General features: G+C 45.0%; 1 protein-coding gene across 4 annotated transcripts in view; it reads left to right on the top strand.

The window, feature by feature from the left end:
- Positions 1-21398, top strand: part of Prune2 (prune homolog 2 with BCH domain) — a 215175-nt gene that overhangs the window by 142300 nt on the left and 51477 nt on the right. For all 4 annotated transcript variants that reach the window (XM_070035781.1, XM_070035783.1, XM_070035782.1 and 1 more), the window contains exon 9: positions 74-815. In XM_070035781.1, the coding sequence (XP_069891882.1) occupies positions 74-815 (742 nt within the window). The remainder of the gene's footprint in view (positions 1-73; positions 816-21398) is intronic.

The following is a 21398-nucleotide window of genomic DNA, read 5'->3' as shown; positions in this document are numbered from 1 at the left end:
AAGGATCACAGGTTACATATGTGTTAATTAAGCCTTGCTTTTTCCCTTCTCACTTTTCCTTTTCCATTTCTAGCTGTCAGCACTGAAGTATTAGAGTCACAAGAAATGACGATTGTGACCACAGATCCTGAGCAGATAACATCAGAATACAGAGGAGAAAAAGCCACAGAAAAGAATGAAGAGCATCTGTCCCCCCATGTGGATTTTATTCTTGTAAGCCATGACCAGCACTCACTTCTGGAAGCAGAGGCCTATGAGGAACATGAAGACACACCCAAATTAGAAGACTTGCACATCGGTTCTGAAGAAACAGGGGTGGCAGGATCTCAGTTAGCGAGCATTGAAGTCACATGCCAGCCGGCCTCCTTAAATGAGAGCAAGGAACATTCTTCAGAGCCCATGTCTTCTAACGATCACAAAAGGTCATCTCCCAAGAGCCCTACGCAAGACCAGAGCTGGATGGTCTTGGGCCATGTTGAGGTTGGTGACTCAGAGCCAGCATTGTCTGGCAAGACCACAGATCAGATTTCAGATCCTAGTTTGGGCAAGAGTCCCCAGATACAGACTCAGGAAGAACTGAAGCCTCTAGAATCTTTAGCACTAGCAACAGTCAGCAACCGGGGCAGCCAATCGGGGAAGAGCAAGAGCCTGGGTCAGGCTGGCCAGGATGGAGTTCTTTTGCAGGTGGTCAGCCGTGACAATGAATGGGAAATGCTTTCACCACAGCCTTCGCAGAAAAACAAGATCCCTGAACAGGAAGTGGAGGAGGAGACCGAGTTCCTCGAGCCTGTAACTGAGCAGCCAGGGACAAAGGGGTAAGCAAATGCTAGATTCATTGCTCATTTTCTGGGGAAGCATTTTACTTAGAAATGGTGAGGAATTATGGACTATGAAGAACATAGTTGGCTGTATTTATTGCAAGGAATATTATCAGTAAAAGCAGCTGCCAGAGAACTATCACCAAAGTGATGATTGGGTATGCTTTTAAGCAAAAAATAGAGCCATTCTTCCATCTCTTGATGACTCGACTCCACTCACTTTGGCTCCTATATAACAAAACAGGCAACTAGTGGGATTAACATTTACTCAGCTTCAACTGTGTGCAAAGCAATTTGCACACATTTTCTCATTTTCTCCTTACATATTGGAAGATAATAAAAACATAAATAAAATGGTAGTATGAACCGGGTACCAATGGCTCAGACCTGTAATCTTAGCTACTAAGAAAGCTGTGATCTGAGGATCACAGTTCAAAGCCAGCCCAGGGCAGGAAAGCCTGTGAGATTCTTATCTCCAATTAAACACTAAAAATGCCAGAAGTAGAGTTGTGGTTCAAGTGGTAGAGCATTAGCATTAGTTCAGGGATAGTGTTCAGGCTCTTGAGTTCCAGCCCCACCACTGGCAAAAAAATGAAAGTAGTTTGAGGGAGAGAAACTAAAGGGTTCAAAACAAAAAGTTTCTGTAAATTCCCTAGCTTTTCTCTGCCTCAGAGCTTGCCATACTTCATACTTTTCTGACAGACACACTGCCTGTCTTCTACACAAGGCATTTTCTAGTTTTATGTCGCATCTAACTTCCTGATTGGGATTAGCAAATTCTGCAGCAAGATCAAAATCTTAGCGTGACCTGTGGATCACTTAATTGGCTGAGACATTGGCAAGTCATTGATCAAATTAGTGATTCCATTATTCATTCATTCATTCATTCACTCACCGTATGTTTTCAGAAAATTTGCTCTGTGCCTTGTGTTTGGGTGGCCAAGTAGACACCCAGCAAGTGTCAGGTTACCATTACTGCTTTTATGGATTAGTTACTTTGCTGAAAATATTTAGAAGCCAGGCACTGGTGACTGATGCCTGTCATCCTAGCTACTCAGGACGCTGAGATCTGAGGATCACAGTTCGAAGCCAGCCCAAGCAGGAAAGGCTTATCTTCAATGAACCCCCAGAAAATCGGAAGTGGCACTGTGGCTGAAAGTGGTAGAGTGCTAGCCTTGAACAAAAGAGTTCAGGGACAGTGCCCAGGCCCGGAGTTCAAGCCCCATGGCTGATAACTACCCCCAAAATAATTACAGTCCTTATTTCTCTATGAGATAAATTTGGTAAGGATAGAATTCATCTCTTTTCTTTAAAGTGTAATAGAGGATAGATGTGTATTTTGTTTTTTTTCTACTCAGTTTCTGAAAGTATAAAGGACTGTATACACCCAGGGTGTGTCAAAGAATCTATATTCTGGGCCTGGTTGCTGACTATGTATTTTAGGATCATTCCCAGTTTATATTTCCTCATCTGTAAAATTAGAGGGTTGGCTAGACCATTCAAGCATTACTGCAGTATTAAATTGCACAAACATAAGTTGTGTGGAAACAGGAGTCCCCCAAGAGAGCTTTGACATTGCAAATTACATTTTTTCATGAAAGGAGCAGACAAAACCCACAAGGAACAGCAGGGGTGTGCGGAGGGATATTGAAATTCGGAGGGATATTGAAGTGCCAAAAGGAGTCAAAGCATACTCGGAAATGCAGTCAGGTTCAGTTGGCCTACTCCTTCTTTTTCCTGTCAAGTTATATTTCCTTGCGGAGAGACCTCACATCCGTTATCAGTAAGAGAGTAGCAGATGGATCCTAGCAACCCAGCTGGCATTATTGTGGATTGAGGGAAGAACTCAGCAGCCAGGCTGAGATGTGATTTGGCAATTCTTGTCTGCATTTGGCACATGCCCCTGAAACCCAACAGATGACAATCAGGGTTCCTTTGTCCCACAAGCACCTTCTCTTTCCTTTGCTCATCTCTTTCCACCCAGTCTCTTGTTAGTAAGAAGACTCTGTACCATTGGCATTGCTAGTCCTTTTGCATAGATAATTTACTCTGAATATATGGGAAAGATTTCCTTGATACTGGATCTTGAGAGGATACAGAGTTGGCTAAAACAGCCTGTCTAAAACAGGCTAAAGTGTATAATTCAATGGTAGAGCACTTGCCTAGCATGCTGAGGTCTTGCATCAATCCCTGAGCGCCAAGCCCCCAAGCAAAAAAAAAAAAAAAAAAAAATCAAAGAAAAACCAGTAGTTCTCTAATGCCTTCAGGCAATGAGGTATCAATATCACCTGAGCTCTTATTCGAAGTGCAAATGACCAGCACCTTGACCCTCCCCTGGACTCAGGAGCTCTGAGTAGAGCCAGATAGCTTTACTTCAGTAATTCCCATGATTTGGATTCACACTTAACCACTACTAAGGTTCAATATGTCCACTCATGTCTGTAATCCCAGCTACTCAGAAGACAGTTGAAGGTTGACGGCCAGGTTGGGCAAAGGCATTAGCAAGAACCTATTTCAAAGAACAAATTAAACATGTGGAAGTACTTATCTATAGTCCCAGCTACATGGGACTCAGAAGATAGGAAGATCTTGGTCCAAGGTCAGACTTGGCCAAAAGCATGAGACTCATGCAAAAAATAACTAAAGCCTCCCCCTACCCCACCCCACCCCAACCTCGCCCCGCCCTGCAAAAAAAAAAAGTCTGAAAGTTACAGTTTTATTGGTGGAGTGCTTGCCTTGTTGACAAGCAAGAGACTCTGAGTTTAAACTCAGGAATTACTATTGTATTCTAGGAGTTTAAATTTTAAATAAAGACTGGGACATCAGTAATGGTTAAAATAGTGAATGACCAATGTTAATTTAAACATGAGGAACAACGATTTATGGTTGTGTGCTATAGACCAGCAACTAAGTACTCTACCTGTATGCTCATTCCCTTTGCCTTTCCTTTTCCTTTTCCCTTTCTTTTTTCTCTTTTGATCCTGTGAATTAAACCCAGGTCCTCACAAAGGGTAAGCTAGCATAGCCACAATCCATAAACCTTTAGTTAAAAGACTGGCGTGTTAAACAGAAAGGGATAATGGTGTTAAGTTCGTCAAGGTTTGCCAGGGGAACAGAACGTATGTGTGCATGTGTATAGATAACATGTGTGTATAGAGAATGCAGAAGCTCAGGCACTGATCAGATAAGGCCTGTCTGCATGGTACAGGGTCATTTTCTTGACTCAGTCTGATGATTTCACTGGTAATCACTTCATTAAAGGTACCATTCAGCAACATCCAGGTACACAAGTCGATTCAGGAATCATCGTCGACTCTAGTCATAAGCTCAAATAGTATGCTAGGAAAGCATCAAACCATTAGAAATCTTAAACTGACCATCTAAATGATAGAGCTGTGACCATCGATCTACAAATGTATGGCATCCCATATGAATAGGAGACAAGGAAATGGCTGCTTGAGGTGATGGAAGGAAATAATTCCCAAGAGGACTAAGAAAACAGTACTTACTGTCTAATCTTTTGGAGTATTTTGTACAACAGAGGGGTATGAGAAAGGGGGAGAAGGAGTTAGACTTGTCAAAATTGAGTATATGGGAGTACCTGATACTCATATTTGCACATCTATCTTGTTTACTGGCTCTGGGAAATGAACATGACCTCCAAGCCAGGTGGTGGTGCCTTACATCTGTAATCCTAGTTACTGAGGAGACTGAGATCTGAAAACTGTGGTTTGAAGCCAATCTGGGCAGGAAGGTCTATGAGACTCTTATCTCTAATTAACCACCAAAAAGGCAGAAGTAGAGTTCTGGCTTAAATGGTAGAGTGCTCACCTTAGCACAAAAGCTCAGGGACAGCACCCAGACCCTGAGTTCAAGACCCAGGTCTGGCACAAAAAAAAAAGAAGGAAGGAAGGAAGGAAGGAAGGAAGGAAGGAAAAAAGGAAGGAAGGAAGGAAGGAAGGAAGGAAGGAAGGAAGGAAGGAAGGAAGGAAAAAAGGAAGGAAGGAAGCAAGAAAAATGACTTTCAAACAATATATTTCATATTTTACAAAGTGCCCCTGTGGCTAACTCTCTGCCGTCTGTCTTTTCAAATGATCCCTTTTCTTTTTTCTGTCTGATTGGGATATTGAGAATACTTTTCCCCAGCGAGTGACGTATTAAACCTTCCTATGTTGTCCGTGAGACCTTCAGAAATCATGTCTTTCCAGCATGTGACTTTTGTGCAGGAGCTGGTTCTCTTTTCCACATGGATGTGAAAAATGAAAAACGAAGAAGTAACCAGAAGACTCTTTGTCTTAATGTTAAGTAAGGTGAACCCAGAAGATCTGAGCTGTTTGAGCTGATGCGCCGTGTGTGTGTGTGTGTGTGTGTGTGTGTGCGCGCGCGCGCGCGGGCGTGTGCATGTGCGCATGCGCCCATGAGCTACAACTAGGGCTTGAACTCAGGGCCTGGGTGCCATCCCTGAGCTTTTTCTCCTCGAAGCTGACACTCTAACCCCATAGCTCTACTTCTGGCTTTTTGCTAGGACTGGCCTTAAACCACTTTTTTGATACTCTGTCCCAGCTCTCCACATCTGCCTTTGTCCACAGGTACTATGACATTTCACAAACTCTGAATTTCCCTTGATTCTTTACTATTTTTTGGCTTTTCCTTGAATAAAATATGGGAGACCAAACTTAGTACCGATGCTATGTTAATTTACTTTTGTACTTAGAGTTGGTCATTTGATGTGTTATGTTTGGTAAGTTGGTGGTAATAATGAAATCTCATCAAAAGATCTTACAGTTTAATTCCTTTTTAAAAAAATCTCTTTCTCTCCCTGTGTCTCTTTCTATGTCTCCCTACGCTTCTCTCTCTGTGTTTGTCTCCTCTGTCTCAGGTTCTACCATCTTTGCATTTCTGATCAGTTCTATTCAGAACAAACTTTCAATAAGCGCCTGCAGATGTTAAAAAAAAATTCTAGACAGAGCAAGTTTTACTATTTCCCTTCCCAAGGCCGGTGAGCAAACTGATTTGATCAATGAATTGCTAATACTATCCAGAATAAGAATGTGGTGAAGTAAAGACTTAAACTACATCTTTGCTCTTTTAGCCATGTCCTTTTCCATGAAGAACGGCTACCAAGAGACCCTTGAGCTTCTGTAGGCTAATTATTCATTTTACTCTCCCACTGCTCCATTGAAGGGCACATAAAGTTTAATAGCCAACGTACCCAATAAAATACTTGCCTCTCACGCTCCAGTCTTGCTACCCACTGAGTTCTTTTTGTCTGAGACCAAGGATTCAAAATGGGTATCTGATGCTTAACGTTCATTGACAAGCACCCTACCACCTGAGCCACGCCTCCGACCACACCCACTGAGTTCTTCTGATGCCTGAGTACCTTCTTGCAGCCTCAGCAAAACTTTGAGAGCTACTGTTGGGTTGTTTCCCCAGCAGGGCTGTGTGAGGGCAGCTCCAGTGGCCAGAGGCCAGAGGGAAGCGAGAGAACCAAAGTCCCTAAGTAATTCACTGAAGTTTTCCAAATATCTATAGATATGCTATTTTGTAGTGAGGGATTTTAGAGCAAGAGAGAGCCCTGAGTGCTAAGATGGGCTGAACAAGGCCGCTATCCTGCAGAAAGAACGCCTACAGAGGAGCCCTGCTGCATCGTCAGCTCCTTGTTTGTGGGAACATCTAAGATGTGTCTTTGGCTGGAACTTTGTAATGTCAGCATTGGTGTTAAAGCTTCCTTAACAAGACAACCGTCATTGAACATTGATATTATTTGAGGAAGGCTGGAAGTATGACTTTCTAAAAAGGCAGGATGGATTAATATGTCAGGGACACAACAGGAAAGGGATGACACATTCTGCATAGGAAAGTCCACGAAATATATAAGCAAGGAAATAGTTACAACAATGGCGGCAGAGTGAGGAAGCACAGGAAAAGTGCAGTGTCCCCATACAGTATTACCCTCGGCCTCAGCAATGAGTGAAGCAGAGATGACCAGAACCCAGAACAAGACTCTCAAGAATTCATGGTAGAAAGGGCCAAGGTGAGAGGAAGGACAAACTTCTTACTGCCAGCCTGAGGTATTCTTCCTGGGAGTTCCTGGTGGGCCTGTCTTACCTGGCTATCCTTCCCTCTCATCTGTCAACAGTGTCCTCATGGATCAAAACCACATGAGAAGAGGGGCATGGGTGGCTAGCCACTCAGGAGGTTGAGATCTGAGGATCTCCAAGCCAACCAAGGCAGAAGAATCTGTGAGACTCCTATCTCCAATTAATCAGCAGAAAAAGGCAGAAATGGAGGAATGGAGGTGTGGCTCAGTGGTAGAGCATCAACATTGATTTCAATGTTGAGTTAAAAAGCCAAGCAAGATCAGGAGGCCACAAATTCAAGCTCTAGTACAGGTGCACATGCCCGTGTAAGTGCACGCGTGCACACACACACACACACACACACACACCATCCCACATGGGAGTCAGAGGATGAGGGAAATGGCAGAGAGCAAGATGAGAAAAGTTTAGGGGTAGAGCTAGACAAGTCAGCATGTTATTCAGCACAGCTGGCTGGAGAACAGCAAAACCTCAGCTTCTGAAAAGTATACTGAGGTGTGTGTGCGTGTGCTAGCGTGCGCATGCATGTGCACACAATATTAGCTAGCGGTTCCACCAATGTATTCGAGGATTTGTTTCCAGAATCTATGGGAGGCCTTTGGGAACAAAGATCACTAAAAAGCCAGGTGAAAATGGGGTCACCCTTTGGAGAATCGGATGCTACTGGACACCCTACATGTACACAATCCCCACAACCACAAAGGATCATCCAACCCCAGATGCTCAGAGCACCAAAATCCAGAACATATTCTACCCCTGTGCTTTCCATTTTTCCCTAGCATTTGATTACCATTTTACAAGATCTCCATCTAGGAGACAGACAGACAGACAGACAGACAGACAGACAGACAGGTAGATATCTCCAGGAAGGCAGAACTTTTGTTAATCACTGCACCCCTGGTGCCTAGATTAACACCTGCTAAATACCAGGTGCCCAATTGAGTGAATGGAAAAGAACATACCATGGCTAGGCTCTGGTATAGTCCTAGCTACTCAGGAAGCTGAGATCTGAAGACTGAAAGTCAAAGCCAGGGCAGCAGAAAAGTCCGTGAGACTTTTGATTTTAATTTCCAATTAATCATCAAAATGCTGAAGTGGAGCTGTGGATCAATTGGTAGAGCACAAAAGCTCAATGATACTGCCTCAGCCCCAGAACTGACACAATGAGTGGAAGGAAGGAAGGAGGAAAGGAAGGAAAGAAGGATGGAAGAAAGGAAGGAAGGAAGGGAAAAAAAAGGGGAAGGCCAATTTTCCAAACCCATTTGCTTATAACAAAACTGAAATGTCAAGTTTTTGTTGCTTCAAAGTTGCAAAAATCCAACTTTTTTCTCTTGAAATTCAAGAGCTTAATTACCTATTTTTTCAGTGTTCTTACACTTCAACTCATTATGATTCTTCCTAGATTCTTATAACCTTTTAGTTTTCTTAAAGAGCTATCATTTGCTTCACTGAACCTCATAGAGAAAAATAGGGATGCTTCTTCAACACTATTCATTTTATCGTCTCTTTCTTTCTATCTCTTTACATGACTATCATAATCTCTTCATGTTGAGTGTCTTTTCCTTATTGGAGAACAACAATTATTCTACTTAGCCATCTCTTATACTAGCAACTCAAGCAGTGGTTGACAATGTATGATCATCCAAAAACTTTTATTTTTATTTGTGAAAGCTCAACTAATAGTCATTTGAAGGTACCAATTAGAATCTTGGAGAATAACTAAAAACTGCAGTAGAGAATTTGACATCTAGCATGCCCTTTTTGTCAATATAATAATAATCAGAATGCTATTTATTGCATTTAAACAGTAATTCTTTTTTTTTTTTACCTTTGCCATGTTTACATTTTTTTAAATTGTGAAAATACTGTACAGAGGGGTTACAATTACATGGGCAAGGTAATGAGTACATTTCTTATCAAGCATTGTTGCCTCCTCCTTTGTTACCCCTTCCCATCCCTTCCCATCTCCCACCCCCCCTCACCCCCTAAACAGTAATTCTTATTTTAAAAAAGTATTGTAGGGAGGGATGAATGAGAATGTTGAAAGGGGTGACACTGATTAAGATATATTGTACTCATAAACTGCTTTGTTAAATGGCAGGTCTTTTGTACAACTAATTAAAGAGAATAAAAATTTAATTAAAATATCACCTGGTATAGGTGGCTCACGCCAGTGATCCTAGCTACTTAGGAGGCTGAGATCTGGGGATCAAGATTTGAAACGAGCCTGAACAGGAAAGCCCCCAAGGCCCTTATCTCTGACTAACTACCAATAAAGTGGGAAGTGGAGCTGTGACTCAAGTGGTAGAGCACTAGCCCTGTGCAAAGCAGCTTAGGGGCAGCGCTCAGGCCCTGAGTTCAAGCTCCAGGACCAGCACAATTATTTTTCCTGTAATTAGTTGTTGGTCTAAAACTTCTTATTATGTTTCTATTATGCAGGTATTTCTTGATTATTTCATTTGTCTGGACTATATCGGTATTTTTTTAGAAGTAGTAAGAATAGCAAACATTTGTTGCAAAATTATTTTCACTCAAATAATCTAGCTTATCTGAACTTTTTGAGTAACATTATTACCATACACTTTGTGAAGAAGCAGGCCGAGATGCCTCATCCAAACTTGCTTGTAAATGGAAAATTAAGATTCAAATCACACCCTCCTGCTTCTAGGCTCTGCATGCTTAAACCAAAGCTGTCTGGACCATGGTGAGCAATGTCACTTTCTCTAGAACCTTGACTTGGATGTGTGGGTGTGTATGCATATTATATGTGTGCAGGCTGGTACTGGGGCTGAACTCTCAAGGGCCTGGGTGCTATCCCTTAGCTTTATCACTCACGGCTGGTGCTCTGCTACGTTGAGCCACAGTTGTACTTTGGACTTTTGTGTGGTTAATTTAAGATGAGAATCTCAAGGACTTTTCTGATTGGCTGGCTTGGAACCATGATCCTCGTATCTCATGAATAGCTAGGCTTACAGGTGTGGGCCCCTGGTGCCCCGGTTCTTTTTGTATAGGCTCTACACATCCCTAATCAATTCTATTGTTATTTTAGACATTGCTCATTAAAATGACATTGCTGTCTTGTATGAGTGTGTTGTGATGCTGCAGGCTGTGTGTGCACATGTGTGCGTGTATGTGTGTGCATGTCTGTGCATGTCTGTGTGGGTCTCGTGTGTGTATGTGTGTGTACATATACATGTGTGTGCATGTGTGCACTGTGCATGTGTGCATGTCGCTGTGTGCAGGTGTGTACGTTTCTGTGTGTGCATGTGTGTGCACATGTGTACGTGTGTGTGCGTGTGTGCATGTCTGTCTGTGTGTGTCGGTGTGCATGTGTGTGCGCATGTATGTACATGTCTGCGTGTGCATGCGTGTACGTCTCTGTGTGCATGTGTGCATGCATGTCTGTCTGTGTGCATGTCTCCGTGCATGTCTCTGTGTGTGCATGTGTGTGTGCATGTCTGTGCGCGCGTGTGCATGTGTGTATGTGTGTGCGCATGTCTGCGTGCATGTGTGTGCATGCCTGTGTGTGCATGTCTCTGTGTGCATGTGTGTGTGCATGTCTCTGTGTGTACGTGTGTGCATGTGTGTGTGCATGTGTGTGTGCATGTCTCTGTGTGCATGTCTGTGTGTGCATGTCTCTGCGTGCATGTCTGTGTGTGCATGTCTCTGTGTGTGTGCAGGAGGTTTCAAGGGTACCAAATCTGCGAGCTGTGTTTTGAGCTGGGCCTGGCTGCGGGAGCCGGCCTGAGCCCCCCCCCCCCCTCCCCAGCCGGCCTTAGGGACCCGGGGCTGAGGCGGGAGATCCCGAGCAGGTGATGGGCGGCGATCACGTGACCGGATCATGGAGGCGAAGCTGCGCCTCGGGTGTGAGCGGCTGCGGCCGGGAGACCGAGGCTGAGACCGAGGCTGAGCGCGCAGCGCCCGCGGCCGCGGCTGGCGCGGCTCGGGGTCGGCCTCACCGGTAGGAGGGGCGCGGGCGGCGGGCGGCGGGCCGCCTCGGTCGCTCTGGGGGCTTGGAGGAGGAGGAGGAGGGGGACGGGGGAGGAGGGGGGCCGGGGAGGGGGCCGGGGGAGGAGGGGGGACGGGGGAGGAGGGGGACGGGGAGGAGGGGGGCCGGGGGAGGGGGCCGGGGAGGGGGCCGGGGAGGGGGCCGGGGGAGGAGGGGGGCCGGGGAGGGGGCCGGGGAGGGGGCCGGGGAGGGGGACGGGGGGGAGGCGGGGGGAGGGGGGAAGCTGAGGAGGGGGAGGACGGGGCCCGGGGTGAGGAGGGGGAAGAGGCGGGGGAGGCCGGGGAGAGTCAGGGGAGGAGGCCGGGGCGGAGGAGGCCGGGGCCGCCCGGCGGGGCTTCGTTCTCGCGGGCCGTGTGGCGTGGGGCCGCCCGCCCGGGCCTGGACATCCGTCGTTAGCCGTGACCCCTCCCGCAGCGTGGGTCACCTGACGTCAGGGGGTTAGCGGTGACCCCTCCCGCAGCGTGGGTCACCTGACGTCAGGTCGTTAGCGGTGACCCCTCCCTCAGCGTGGGTCACCTGACGTCAGGTGGTTAGCGGTGACCCCTCCCTCAGCGTGGGTCACCCCACGCTTTTGTGTGGAAGAGGGGGAGATGGACAGAAAAAGCCAAGGAAGCGAGCGGTTGGACAGTTGCCTGGCGAGTGTTTGCAGGGTCTTTATCCGGGTGAGTTGAGAAGCAGGACAGTGTGCAGATGTGTGTGTGTGTGTGTATCCTTGTTAGGACAGTGTGCAGATGTGTGTGTGTGTGTATCCTTGTTAGGACAGTGTGCAGATGTGTGTGTGTGTGTGTGTATCCTTGTTAGGACAGTGTGCAGATGTGTGTGTGTGTGTGTGTATCCTTGTTAGGACAGTGTGCAGATGTGTGTGTGTATCTTTGTTAGGACAGTGTGCAGATGTGTGTGTGTGTGTGAGTGTGAGTGTGTATCCTTGTTAGGACAGTGTGCAGGTGTGTGTGTGTGTATTCTTGTTAGGACAGTGTGCAGATGTGTGTGTATATATGTATATATATATATATATATATATATCTATTCTTGTTAGGACAGCGTAGATGTGTATATATATATATGTATATTCTTGTTAGGACAGCGTAGATGTGTGTATATATATATATGTATATTCTTGTTAGGACAGTGTGTATATATGTATACATATATATTCTCATATGTATTGTTTTCTGTTTCATACTCATTCTGTCATGTGTCTAGAGATAGCGCTGTGTCTGTCTGTGAAAGTTATTGAAACCAGTAAGGACACCCCCTTATTTCTCTCATCTTGGATCTCACCTGCTTCCTCAGCTGCAGAAATAGGTCATTCTCCACAGCCAGCTTTAGACCTCCATCTCTTCATCCTTTCAAAAACCCAGGCAGAAAGCATACCCGTAGCTCACCGAGAAAGTCACTGATTCAAGGAATCCAACACGGTCACCACCTGACACGTTTCCGCCCAGACTTCCACGCACAGATTGCTAGATTCCCTGGTGGAAACGAGGGCGCAGGGGGACTCGGGTCGGCAGAAGTGAGTGGAGGATTCTGCTTGAGGGCAGAGCACTGAGCTGGACGTGGGATCAGCCTAGCTAATGCTGTGCCAGTACCACTACCAGATGGCTGCCCAGCCCCTTCTATAGAGAAAGGGTGAGCGACTTCCCAGTGAGTCATTTCAGAAATCTTCATTTAATATGTTTCCATCAAATTGAACCTCTGAATTGACTGTCTGCACTGAATAGAAAAGTCTAGATTAAGATAGGAAACAAAAAACAGGGCTTGGGGAATTTCTTCTATTGATAAAAAACAAAAAACAAAAAACCACTGAAAGACTTCTTATCTAGGAGGGAAACTCTTGCTTTTTATAGAAATGTCTCCCTGGGCAAATTAGGTGAAAACTCTGTACTCTAACATACTGGGACCTTGCTTTACATTTCAAAGACAAAGAAGATTAGGCTGTGTTCAACTAACTCCCAGCACTTAAACATCCCCTGGAGACTGGGCTTTGTAATGCAAAGTTACCCTTTATCTCCTCCTTAAGGTCTAAAGCCCCTTAGGTGCTTAAAGATAGTAAGCCTCAGTCTTTCTCTAGTTGGTAGGAAGTCTAGTTAACCGTTTTCCTGGGGTTAGGGCTCTCTTTGGGTCATTCTAGTTCCTATTTCCATTCTCTTTGAATTTTCTTTTTCTCTTCTGTGTGTGTGTGTGTGTGTGTGTGTGTGTGTGTGTGTGTGTGTGTGTGTGTGTGTTTGCGCGCGCGCACGCGCATGTGCCCCTGCCTATAAGTGAGCTGATACTTGAACTTGGGGCCTGCTCAGTTTCCTATAGCTTTCTCTCTCAAGGGCTTTGCTTAACACGTGAGCTACAGCTTCACTTCTGGCTTTTTGCTGACTAATTGGAGATCAGAGATTCACAGACTTACCCTTGGGCTGGCTTTGAACTACAATCCTCAGATCTCAGCTTCCCCAGTAGCTAAGATTATAGACATGAGCCACCGGTGCCTGGCAAAATATTCTTTTCTTTTGTGGCTTTGTACCCTGAAAAGATTTATCTCTTCACTAAGAGCTGTTTTTATATGAAGGATAACATACTTTCTTGTTCTATATAAGCTCCATATTCCTTAATATTCCTTAGAAGATGAGGTGTGAGGTTTGTATATAGGTTGAGGTACTCAAAATAAGTCACAACGCGAGAAAGATTGGATTCACCTACAGCAAATGAAAGCCAATGTTTGTTCCCTTGGCTGCCTACTATTGCTTGCCCTTCTTTGCTATGTCAAAATTTTGTAGGCAGAAGCTTCTCATAAGCCAAGTTCCAGCAGGAGTTGTATTTGTATATGGTCAGTTCATCACCAATTCCAGTGAATAGTATAATTGGGAAGAAGGAAAAGGAGTGAGAAGGGGCAGAGACAAAATGAGCTAAAGGGAAAGTCTGCCCGCTAGTACCCTGTCTGCATTGGACTATGAAAGAATTTGTCCTGTGGCTTGTGGGTGAATGTTAGCAGGAATTGTGTTGTGGGGTGGGTAGGCGTATGAGGGGTTTAGAAGAAGTTAGACCAACACTCCCTCCTCCCCTCACCACCCTGTCTAGGCTAGGCTCCTTTACCATTAGAAGACCACTGCCAAAGTTGGATCTCTTATTCTGATAGCAACCTACTTACTTGCTACTTTGCTTGCTGTTCAATTCTCTGGATTGTTTTTGCATCCTAAGGTTCAACTGCTAGTAATGAAAGCTGAAAAAAACTCATGCAATCCTGTGTGTGTGTGTGTGTGTGTGCGTGTGTGTGTGTGCGTGTGTGTGTGTGCGTGTGCTGGTACACACACTTGAACTCTGGGCCTCACATTCTTTTTTTTTTTTTTTGTCATCGTGGGGCTTGAAATCGGCCTGGGCACTGTCCCTCAGCTATTCAGTTCAAGGCTAGCGATCTACCACTTGAGCCACAGCACCACTTCAGCTTTTTTTTGTTTGTTTATGTGGTACGAAGGAATTGAACCCAGAGCCTCATGCATGCGAGGCAAGCACTCTACCACTGAGCTACCTTCCCAGCCCGGCCTCACATTCTTGATTGGCTTTTTCCCTTCAAAGCTGGCATTCAATTACTTGAACCACACCCTTGTTCTAGCTTTTTGGTGGTTCATTAGAGATAAGAGTCTCTTGGGTTTGTCTGCCTGGGCTGGTTTTGAACTGGGATCTTCAGATCTCAGCTTCCTGAGTAGCTAGGATAATAGATGTGAGCTACCAGCTTCCAGCTTAGAATTCATTTCGAATTGCAGGAAAGAAAATGAGCCCTGCGATCACTGGATCTGTGCTGGTCCTGGCTTGTGATATTTTCTCCCAGCCCAGGGCCTCTCACAAGCACTCAGCAAAATCTAGTCCATGCATTTAAATGTCTCAAGGCTTTCCACAACAGTCTGTCACACTTCTATTTTCAGGGTAAGGTGACATTTCCTAATTCCTTTCAACCTTTACACTTACTTGCATCTGGGGAAAATAAAACAATTCCATTTTCAGAACTTGGGCATTATTTTAACAAGATCCTGTGCCTTAAGATTGCCTGTGATACAGGGCTCATTACAGCGCCATCTCTGACTTCACCCTGGTAGGAAGAAGTAAAACTAATTGCTCTCTCTCTCTCTCTCTCTCTCTCTCTCTCTCTCTCTCTCTCTCTCTCTCTCTCTCTCTCTCTCTCTCTCTCTCTCTCTCTTCTGTTTCTCTCTCTTTCCCTCCAGGCAAGCTGATGAAATCAAAAGGTAGCTCTTTCTAAAACTAAACAGGAAAGAAAAATACCTTAGTATGAGTAGGACGGAGACCAAAAGGACAGATAAAATGGAGATGAAAGGAGAGCTGGGTGGGGCTGGGAAGGTGGCTCAGTGGTAGAGCACTTGCCTTGCATGCCTGAGGCCCTGGGTTCAATTCCTCAGCACCACATAAGCAAAAAGAAAAAAGAAGTGGCACTGTGGCTCAAGTGGTAGAGCTCTAGCCTTGAGCTGAAGAGCTGAGGGACAGCTCCCAGGCCCAGAGTTCAGGCCCCAGGACCGGACCCAAAAACAAAGAAAAAAAAAAAAAAGAAAGGAGAGCTGAGCTAATTGATGAGCATTGAGAATATGAGACAGCAAGCCTCCAACAGAGTTGATTCAGCCCAGGGCAGGCCATGGGAAGGAAGTCTGTGCATTACACGTAAGTTGTGAGGTGATCAAATCTCATGTCTTTGCTGTAAGAACAGAGACTGGGTTTCCTGTAATGATCCTTTGGTGAAAATTTTCATCTCTTTGCCACATTTTTAGCTCCAGCTTGTCTCCCGCTAGCTGGATGGGTGTGTGGTGGCTCTTAGGTTATTAAGTTTATTCCTCTGTACTAGCATTTTGTGTATCTGCACTGGGACTTGAGCACAGAGCCTTGTGCGCTTGTTTGGCTTTTTCCGCTCAAGGCCAGCATGGCACTCTGTCATTTGAACCACACTTCTATTTTTGGCTTTTGCTGGTTAATTGGAGATAAAGGTCCCTGTGGTTTGCCTGCCCAGGCTGGCTTTGAACCTTGATCCTCATAGGCAGGATTACAGGTATGAGCCACCTGTGCCTCACCATGACCTAAGTTTACAAGCCAGCCCTAACATTTATCTCCCCTTGGGACCTAGTAAGCAGAATAGATGAAGGGTGTGTAAGGTAGAATCATAGAATCCTATGAAATGCTGTAGTGCTGTGAACGACAGGGATTTAAAAGCAAGTACATTTTGCCTTTAAATAAGGTCCGAATTGATATATCAAAGATATAACGGATGAGAAAAGAAATGACTGAGTCAGTTCTCCCATTGAGGTTAGCACAGAGGTGTGATTACCGAGCCTTCCCTCCCGAGAGTGTGACATTAATCAAGTCTTGTGAAATTAGCTTGGTTGATATGATTACGCCCTGAGGCAGGGTACCTGTAAGAGTTTCCTCTCAGCCTTCAGGGCCCAAACTTGGGTCTCTCCCCACCCCCCTCCCTCTCTCGCTCCTCCTATCCCCGCTCTGTCTGGCCGCGGTAGAAAGGCTTTCTGATAGAGGACATAATTGTTAGGACCACTGCCCTCCTTCCAGAATCCAAACAAGATGCTGTCTTCATTTGTTGGGACTCCCATAACAAAGTACTGTAGAGAGGCTGGCTTAATCAATAGAAATCCTTTTTCTCAGATATTGGAGGCCAAGATTTAAGATGCTTCCAAGGTTGGTTTTCTCTGAGGCCCCATTCCTTGGCTTACCTATGGCTGCCTTCTCCCCAAGTCTTCTCCTGGTCTTCCTTCTGTGTGTTTGTGCACAACTTTCCTCCTCTAATCACAACACCTATCATGTTAGATTAGAGTCCATCCTAATGAACTCATTGCAACTTAATTACCTCTGGGAAAAAGACCTATTACCATATACACTCATATTTTGAGCTATAATGAACATTTCACCAATGCGGTCATGGGTGTATCGGTAAACTCTGACTGTTGTATGGTTGGTGACAAGCCCTCAACTCTCATACATAGTTTTTCAGGTTTCAGTGATGAGTCTTAAGCATTACTTCTGGGTTCTGCAATTGCTTTATAGACTCATAATTGAGTAGATATTTAGGTTGGCCTCAAATCTCTTAGGAATATTTATAGTAAAAGCAATAATAATGTTGGGTGCTGGTGACTGATGCCTGTAATCTTAGCTATTCAGGAGGCTAAGATCTGAGGATTGAGGTTTGAAGCCAGCCTAGCCACGTAAGTCTGTGAGACTTACTACTATTTAACCACCCAAAACAAAACAAAACAAAACAAAGAAGTGAAGGTGTGGCTTAAGTGACAGAGCACCATCCTTGAGTGAAAAAGCTAAGGGACAGAGCTCAGGCTCTGAGTTCAAGACCAGCATGCGCGCGCACACACACACACACACACACACACATACAGAAAGAGAGAAAGAGAGAGAGGAGGGGAGAGGAGAATCGAGGAGGAGGAAAGAGGAGAAAGAAGGAGAGGGAGGAGGAAGAAAAGAAAAGATTACTTGGTCAAAACGAGAAGAAAATCAAACAGACTTGTTTTCTCCAGAGCCCTCCAGGGCGTGTGCCAGGGTCGAGTGCCTTGTAACGGGAGGATGCCATTTAGGGAGTTTTCCACATGTACTTGGCACAGAGCTGTTGGCACAGGCCCACGGAATTGGCCCTCTGGGTAAGGACTGTGGGAAGTGATGGCTTAAATATATCGCCCTAGCCTCTGTTTTGACTTGCTTCTCCCTAGACATTGGGGAACCCAGGTCCGAATGGCCCCTGTGTGTTTCCTGTCTGAACCACTCAGTCCTGTCAGCTCTTGGGGAACTGATGCAGATGGATTCCAGGAATCTGCCGGGATCTTGCCACAAGCCATTTCCTGGTCTTCTCCAGGAAAAGCCAAGGTCCAGAGGTGACAATCCAGTGTCCAAGAGGTGGCCCGCCAGCAGTGATTGTGCAGGACTGAAAAGACAAATATTAGAGGAAAGAATTAGTGTTAGAGGAAAGAAAGCAAAGAACAACCAACCTTCTAGGAAAGAAGTCCAGAAAATAAAAATGGGATGTTATTATTTCCAAAGAGACAGAGCGCTGTGCATGTACCTGTGTGCGGTCCCCAAGCTCCAGTAGCTGGGCAGTGTGCGCAGCCCGGGAGTGTGTATGGCCCCCACCCTCCCAGCAGCTGGTAGCATGATCCTCTGGACCAGTCTTACCTGCTTCCTTCACAGAAAGGATGCCAGCAGAAACAGTGTTGGGTTTGTGTGCGGCTCTGAGTTACAACACTTGTCTACTATGCTCAAAGTCTCAGGTTCCATCCCCAGCACCATCAAAACACAATAACAGTCAGGTGTCAGTGGCTCAGGCCTGTAATCCTAGCTACTCAGGAAGCTGAGATCTAAGGATCACGGTTCAAAGCCAGCCCAAGGCTCTTCCTACATATGAAGAAGTTAATACTAACAACTCAGTGGAATAAGAAAACTCCTGGATGGTGAGTTCACAAAAGAAGCACATATAACCAGTACAGGAGTCTGTAAATCCGGGAGAAAGGCCTTGGAATAAAACAATTCTACCAAAATCTTGATTTCGACCTAGCCTTCAAAACTGTTAAGAAAATGAATTAATCTTGGTGCAACCAGCTTGTAGGACTGTAATGCATGCAAAGCCTAACATACTTTGCATCTGGATCTTTACAGAAAAACTCTGGGTCAGGGTCAGACCTGAGTGTCCTCCAGAGGCCTGCTAGAACAGCAGTTAGCGGATATGCACGCGCGCTCTGGCTGCTCTCATTCTGGAGCCGTATTGTCCAGGGCATTGTGATGATTCCACGTCTTAAACTCGTAAAGGAATGGACGTAGAACTGTGGCAGTACAGCCATTATCCGTCACCTTGGCGAAGGGAGGGCCGCTCTGTTGGTTTTTCTCCAACAGGAAGGTGGGGCTCGGAGGCAGCGGTGGACTGGTCTGCACACAGGATAAATGCCAGGTGGTGCTGAGCTGACGATGTGGGGGTACCAAGGGCAGGGCCTGGGTGAGACCCGGGTGGGTGCTGGGGAATCTTCCAGAAGCTGGTGCCCTGGGCACTGAAGGCTGTGATGAGCACCCACAGCTTTTCTCCCTCCCCTCCTAATAGCCTTATTTTTTTTTTTCTTCCCCAACCCACTCCCAGGTGCTTCTAATAGCATCAAAGAGGAGTTCTTATTTCTTATTTTTAAATTTTATTTATTTTGTTATTTTTACTTGGTATTTTATTTTATATATTTTATTTGGAGATATGGGTGACTTAATATCCCCGACTTTCATTTCGAAGAAAGACTAACTTGTAATTAAAAGTCGTTTGTTGGGAGTTGGCTGTGTGCGGTGGTGTGTGGGATGAGGCAGAGCAGTTTCAGATCTGAAACGACAGATTTGAAATCTGAAATCCTGTAGATTCCTAGCAGTAGGTGAAGAGGTATCTAAGCAAGGTTAGCTCAGGATGCTGGGGGAAATGAAGGGAATGAGAGAGAAGGCTTAGGGATGGAGGCTAGGTTTCAAAGGCCTCCTGAGCCTGCTAGAGCCCGGACTCTTTTTCTAGAGGCAGCTGGAATATTAAAAGGTTTTAAAGAATAGGGGAGCATATTTAGTTAGCAATGTAGGAGGAAGGAATAAGATCAGACAGATAAAGCTTACCAAGGGTAAGCTTAAATGAAGGCATTATGTATGGGAGAGGATGGTGTCTATAAGACCACCAAACCAACCAGATTGGAAAGAAAGAACAGTAAGAATGAGTGACAGCCTGAGACTTAGTGATCTATAGAGATAATCACTAGGTTAGTTAGCCATGCTATACAGCAAATTATCCCAAACTTAGCAAACTTATTACCTTCCAGTTCTTGTGAACCAGGAATTCAACAGTGAAGTATGTAGATGGTTCTGGCTTAGAGATGATGATGATGATGATGATGATGATGATGATGATGATGATGGTTGTGCTGGGACTGAACTCACGGCCTGGGCACTGTCCCTGAGCTTTTGTGCTCAAGGTCAGCACTCTGCCATTTGAGCCATAGCTCAACTTTGGGATTTTTTGGTACCTAAGTGGAAATAAGAGTCTCATGAACTTTTCTGCCTGGGGTGGTTTTGAACCCTTATCCTCAGATCTCAGCCTTCTGAATAGCTAGGATTACAGGTGTGGGCAACCGATGCCCAGATTTAGGGTCTTTTATTAGTTGCTCTCATCAGCCATCTGCACGACTGGTAATGTGGGAGGATGCCTTCTAGGATATATCAATCCTATGAATATTGGTAGAAGGTGTTCTTTCTTATGTTATTGAACTAGGATTGAACTAGGGCCTCCCAAATGCTCAGCACATGCTCTGCCACTGAGCCATGCTCTCTGCCCCTCTGTGGTAGAAACCCTCAGTTCCTAGTCACTTGGACCTGTCCACAGGGCTGTTTGAATGGCTTTGCAACATAACTGGTGGCTTCCCTAGTCTGCATGATTCAAGAATAAGTAAGCAGCCGGGCCCTGGTAGCTCACCCCAGTAATCCTAGTTACTCTGAGGATCTCAGAGTTCAAAGCCAACACAAGCAGGAAAGTCAATGAGGCTCTTATTTCCAATAAGCTATTCAGAAAAGGCCAGAAATGGTGCTGAGGTGCAAATGGTAGAGCATTAGCCTTGTGCAAAAGAAGCTCAGGACAATGCCCAGGCCCTGAGTTCAAGCCCCAGGACTGGCGAGCATGCGCGCGCGCACACACACACAAACACATATACACACACACACAAAATGCAAGGAAAGAGGGAACCACAAGGTCTTTAAAGACCTACTCTTCAAACTTACACACCATCAACTCTACTTTATCTTGGTCTTTGGAAGTAATGTTCAGTCTACCTTTTAGAGTTAATTAAAATAACTTATCAACATTTTTTTGGTGTGTATTCGCCAGTCTTGGGGCTTGAACTCAGAGCCTGGCACTATCCCTGAGCTTTTTTTGCTCAAGGCTAGTGCTGTACCACTTGAGCCGCAGCTCCACTTCAGGTTTTGGGTGGTTAATTGGCAATAAGAGTCTCATGGACTTTCCTGCTCAGGTTGGATTTAAACTGTGATCCTAAGATCTCAGCCTTCTAAATAGCTAAGATTACAGGTGAGCCACCTACACCAGGTATAAACACTTTTTAAAAACACCACAATATAGTTGTTTTGTTCAGATGTTGGACTCAGTTTTGTTATATTGAGTTTTAGTAATCTCAGTTGAGGTTATCAGTTCCCTTTATAAACAAGTATATGTTCCTCTCAAGGTATAATCATGTCATCTAATTCCATCTTATATCAACAACAAAACTACACTGAAATCTTAGTATGGTTATAGAAAACTATGAAAGAGTAATATATAGTCTACAGTAAAAGGTAGTTTCTCATGCAACTCCAAACCTACATTTACAATAAAATATTAAATCATTACCTGAAACACTCTCTCAATGTTCTTTAAATTTTAGTGTTTGAAAGATTCATTGTAAGAAACTGTGTACATGA

Source organism: Dipodomys merriami, unplaced genomic scaffold, assembly GCF_024711535.1.
Source record: "Dipodomys merriami isolate MVZ:Mamm:240054 unplaced genomic scaffold, mDipMer1.0.p SCAF_26, whole genome shotgun sequence".
Taxonomy (NCBI): Eukaryota; Metazoa; Chordata; class Mammalia; order Rodentia; family Heteromyidae; genus Dipodomys; species Dipodomys merriami.
Note: the sequence above shows the minus strand (reverse complement) of the source record. Positions and strands in the feature narration are given on the sequence as shown.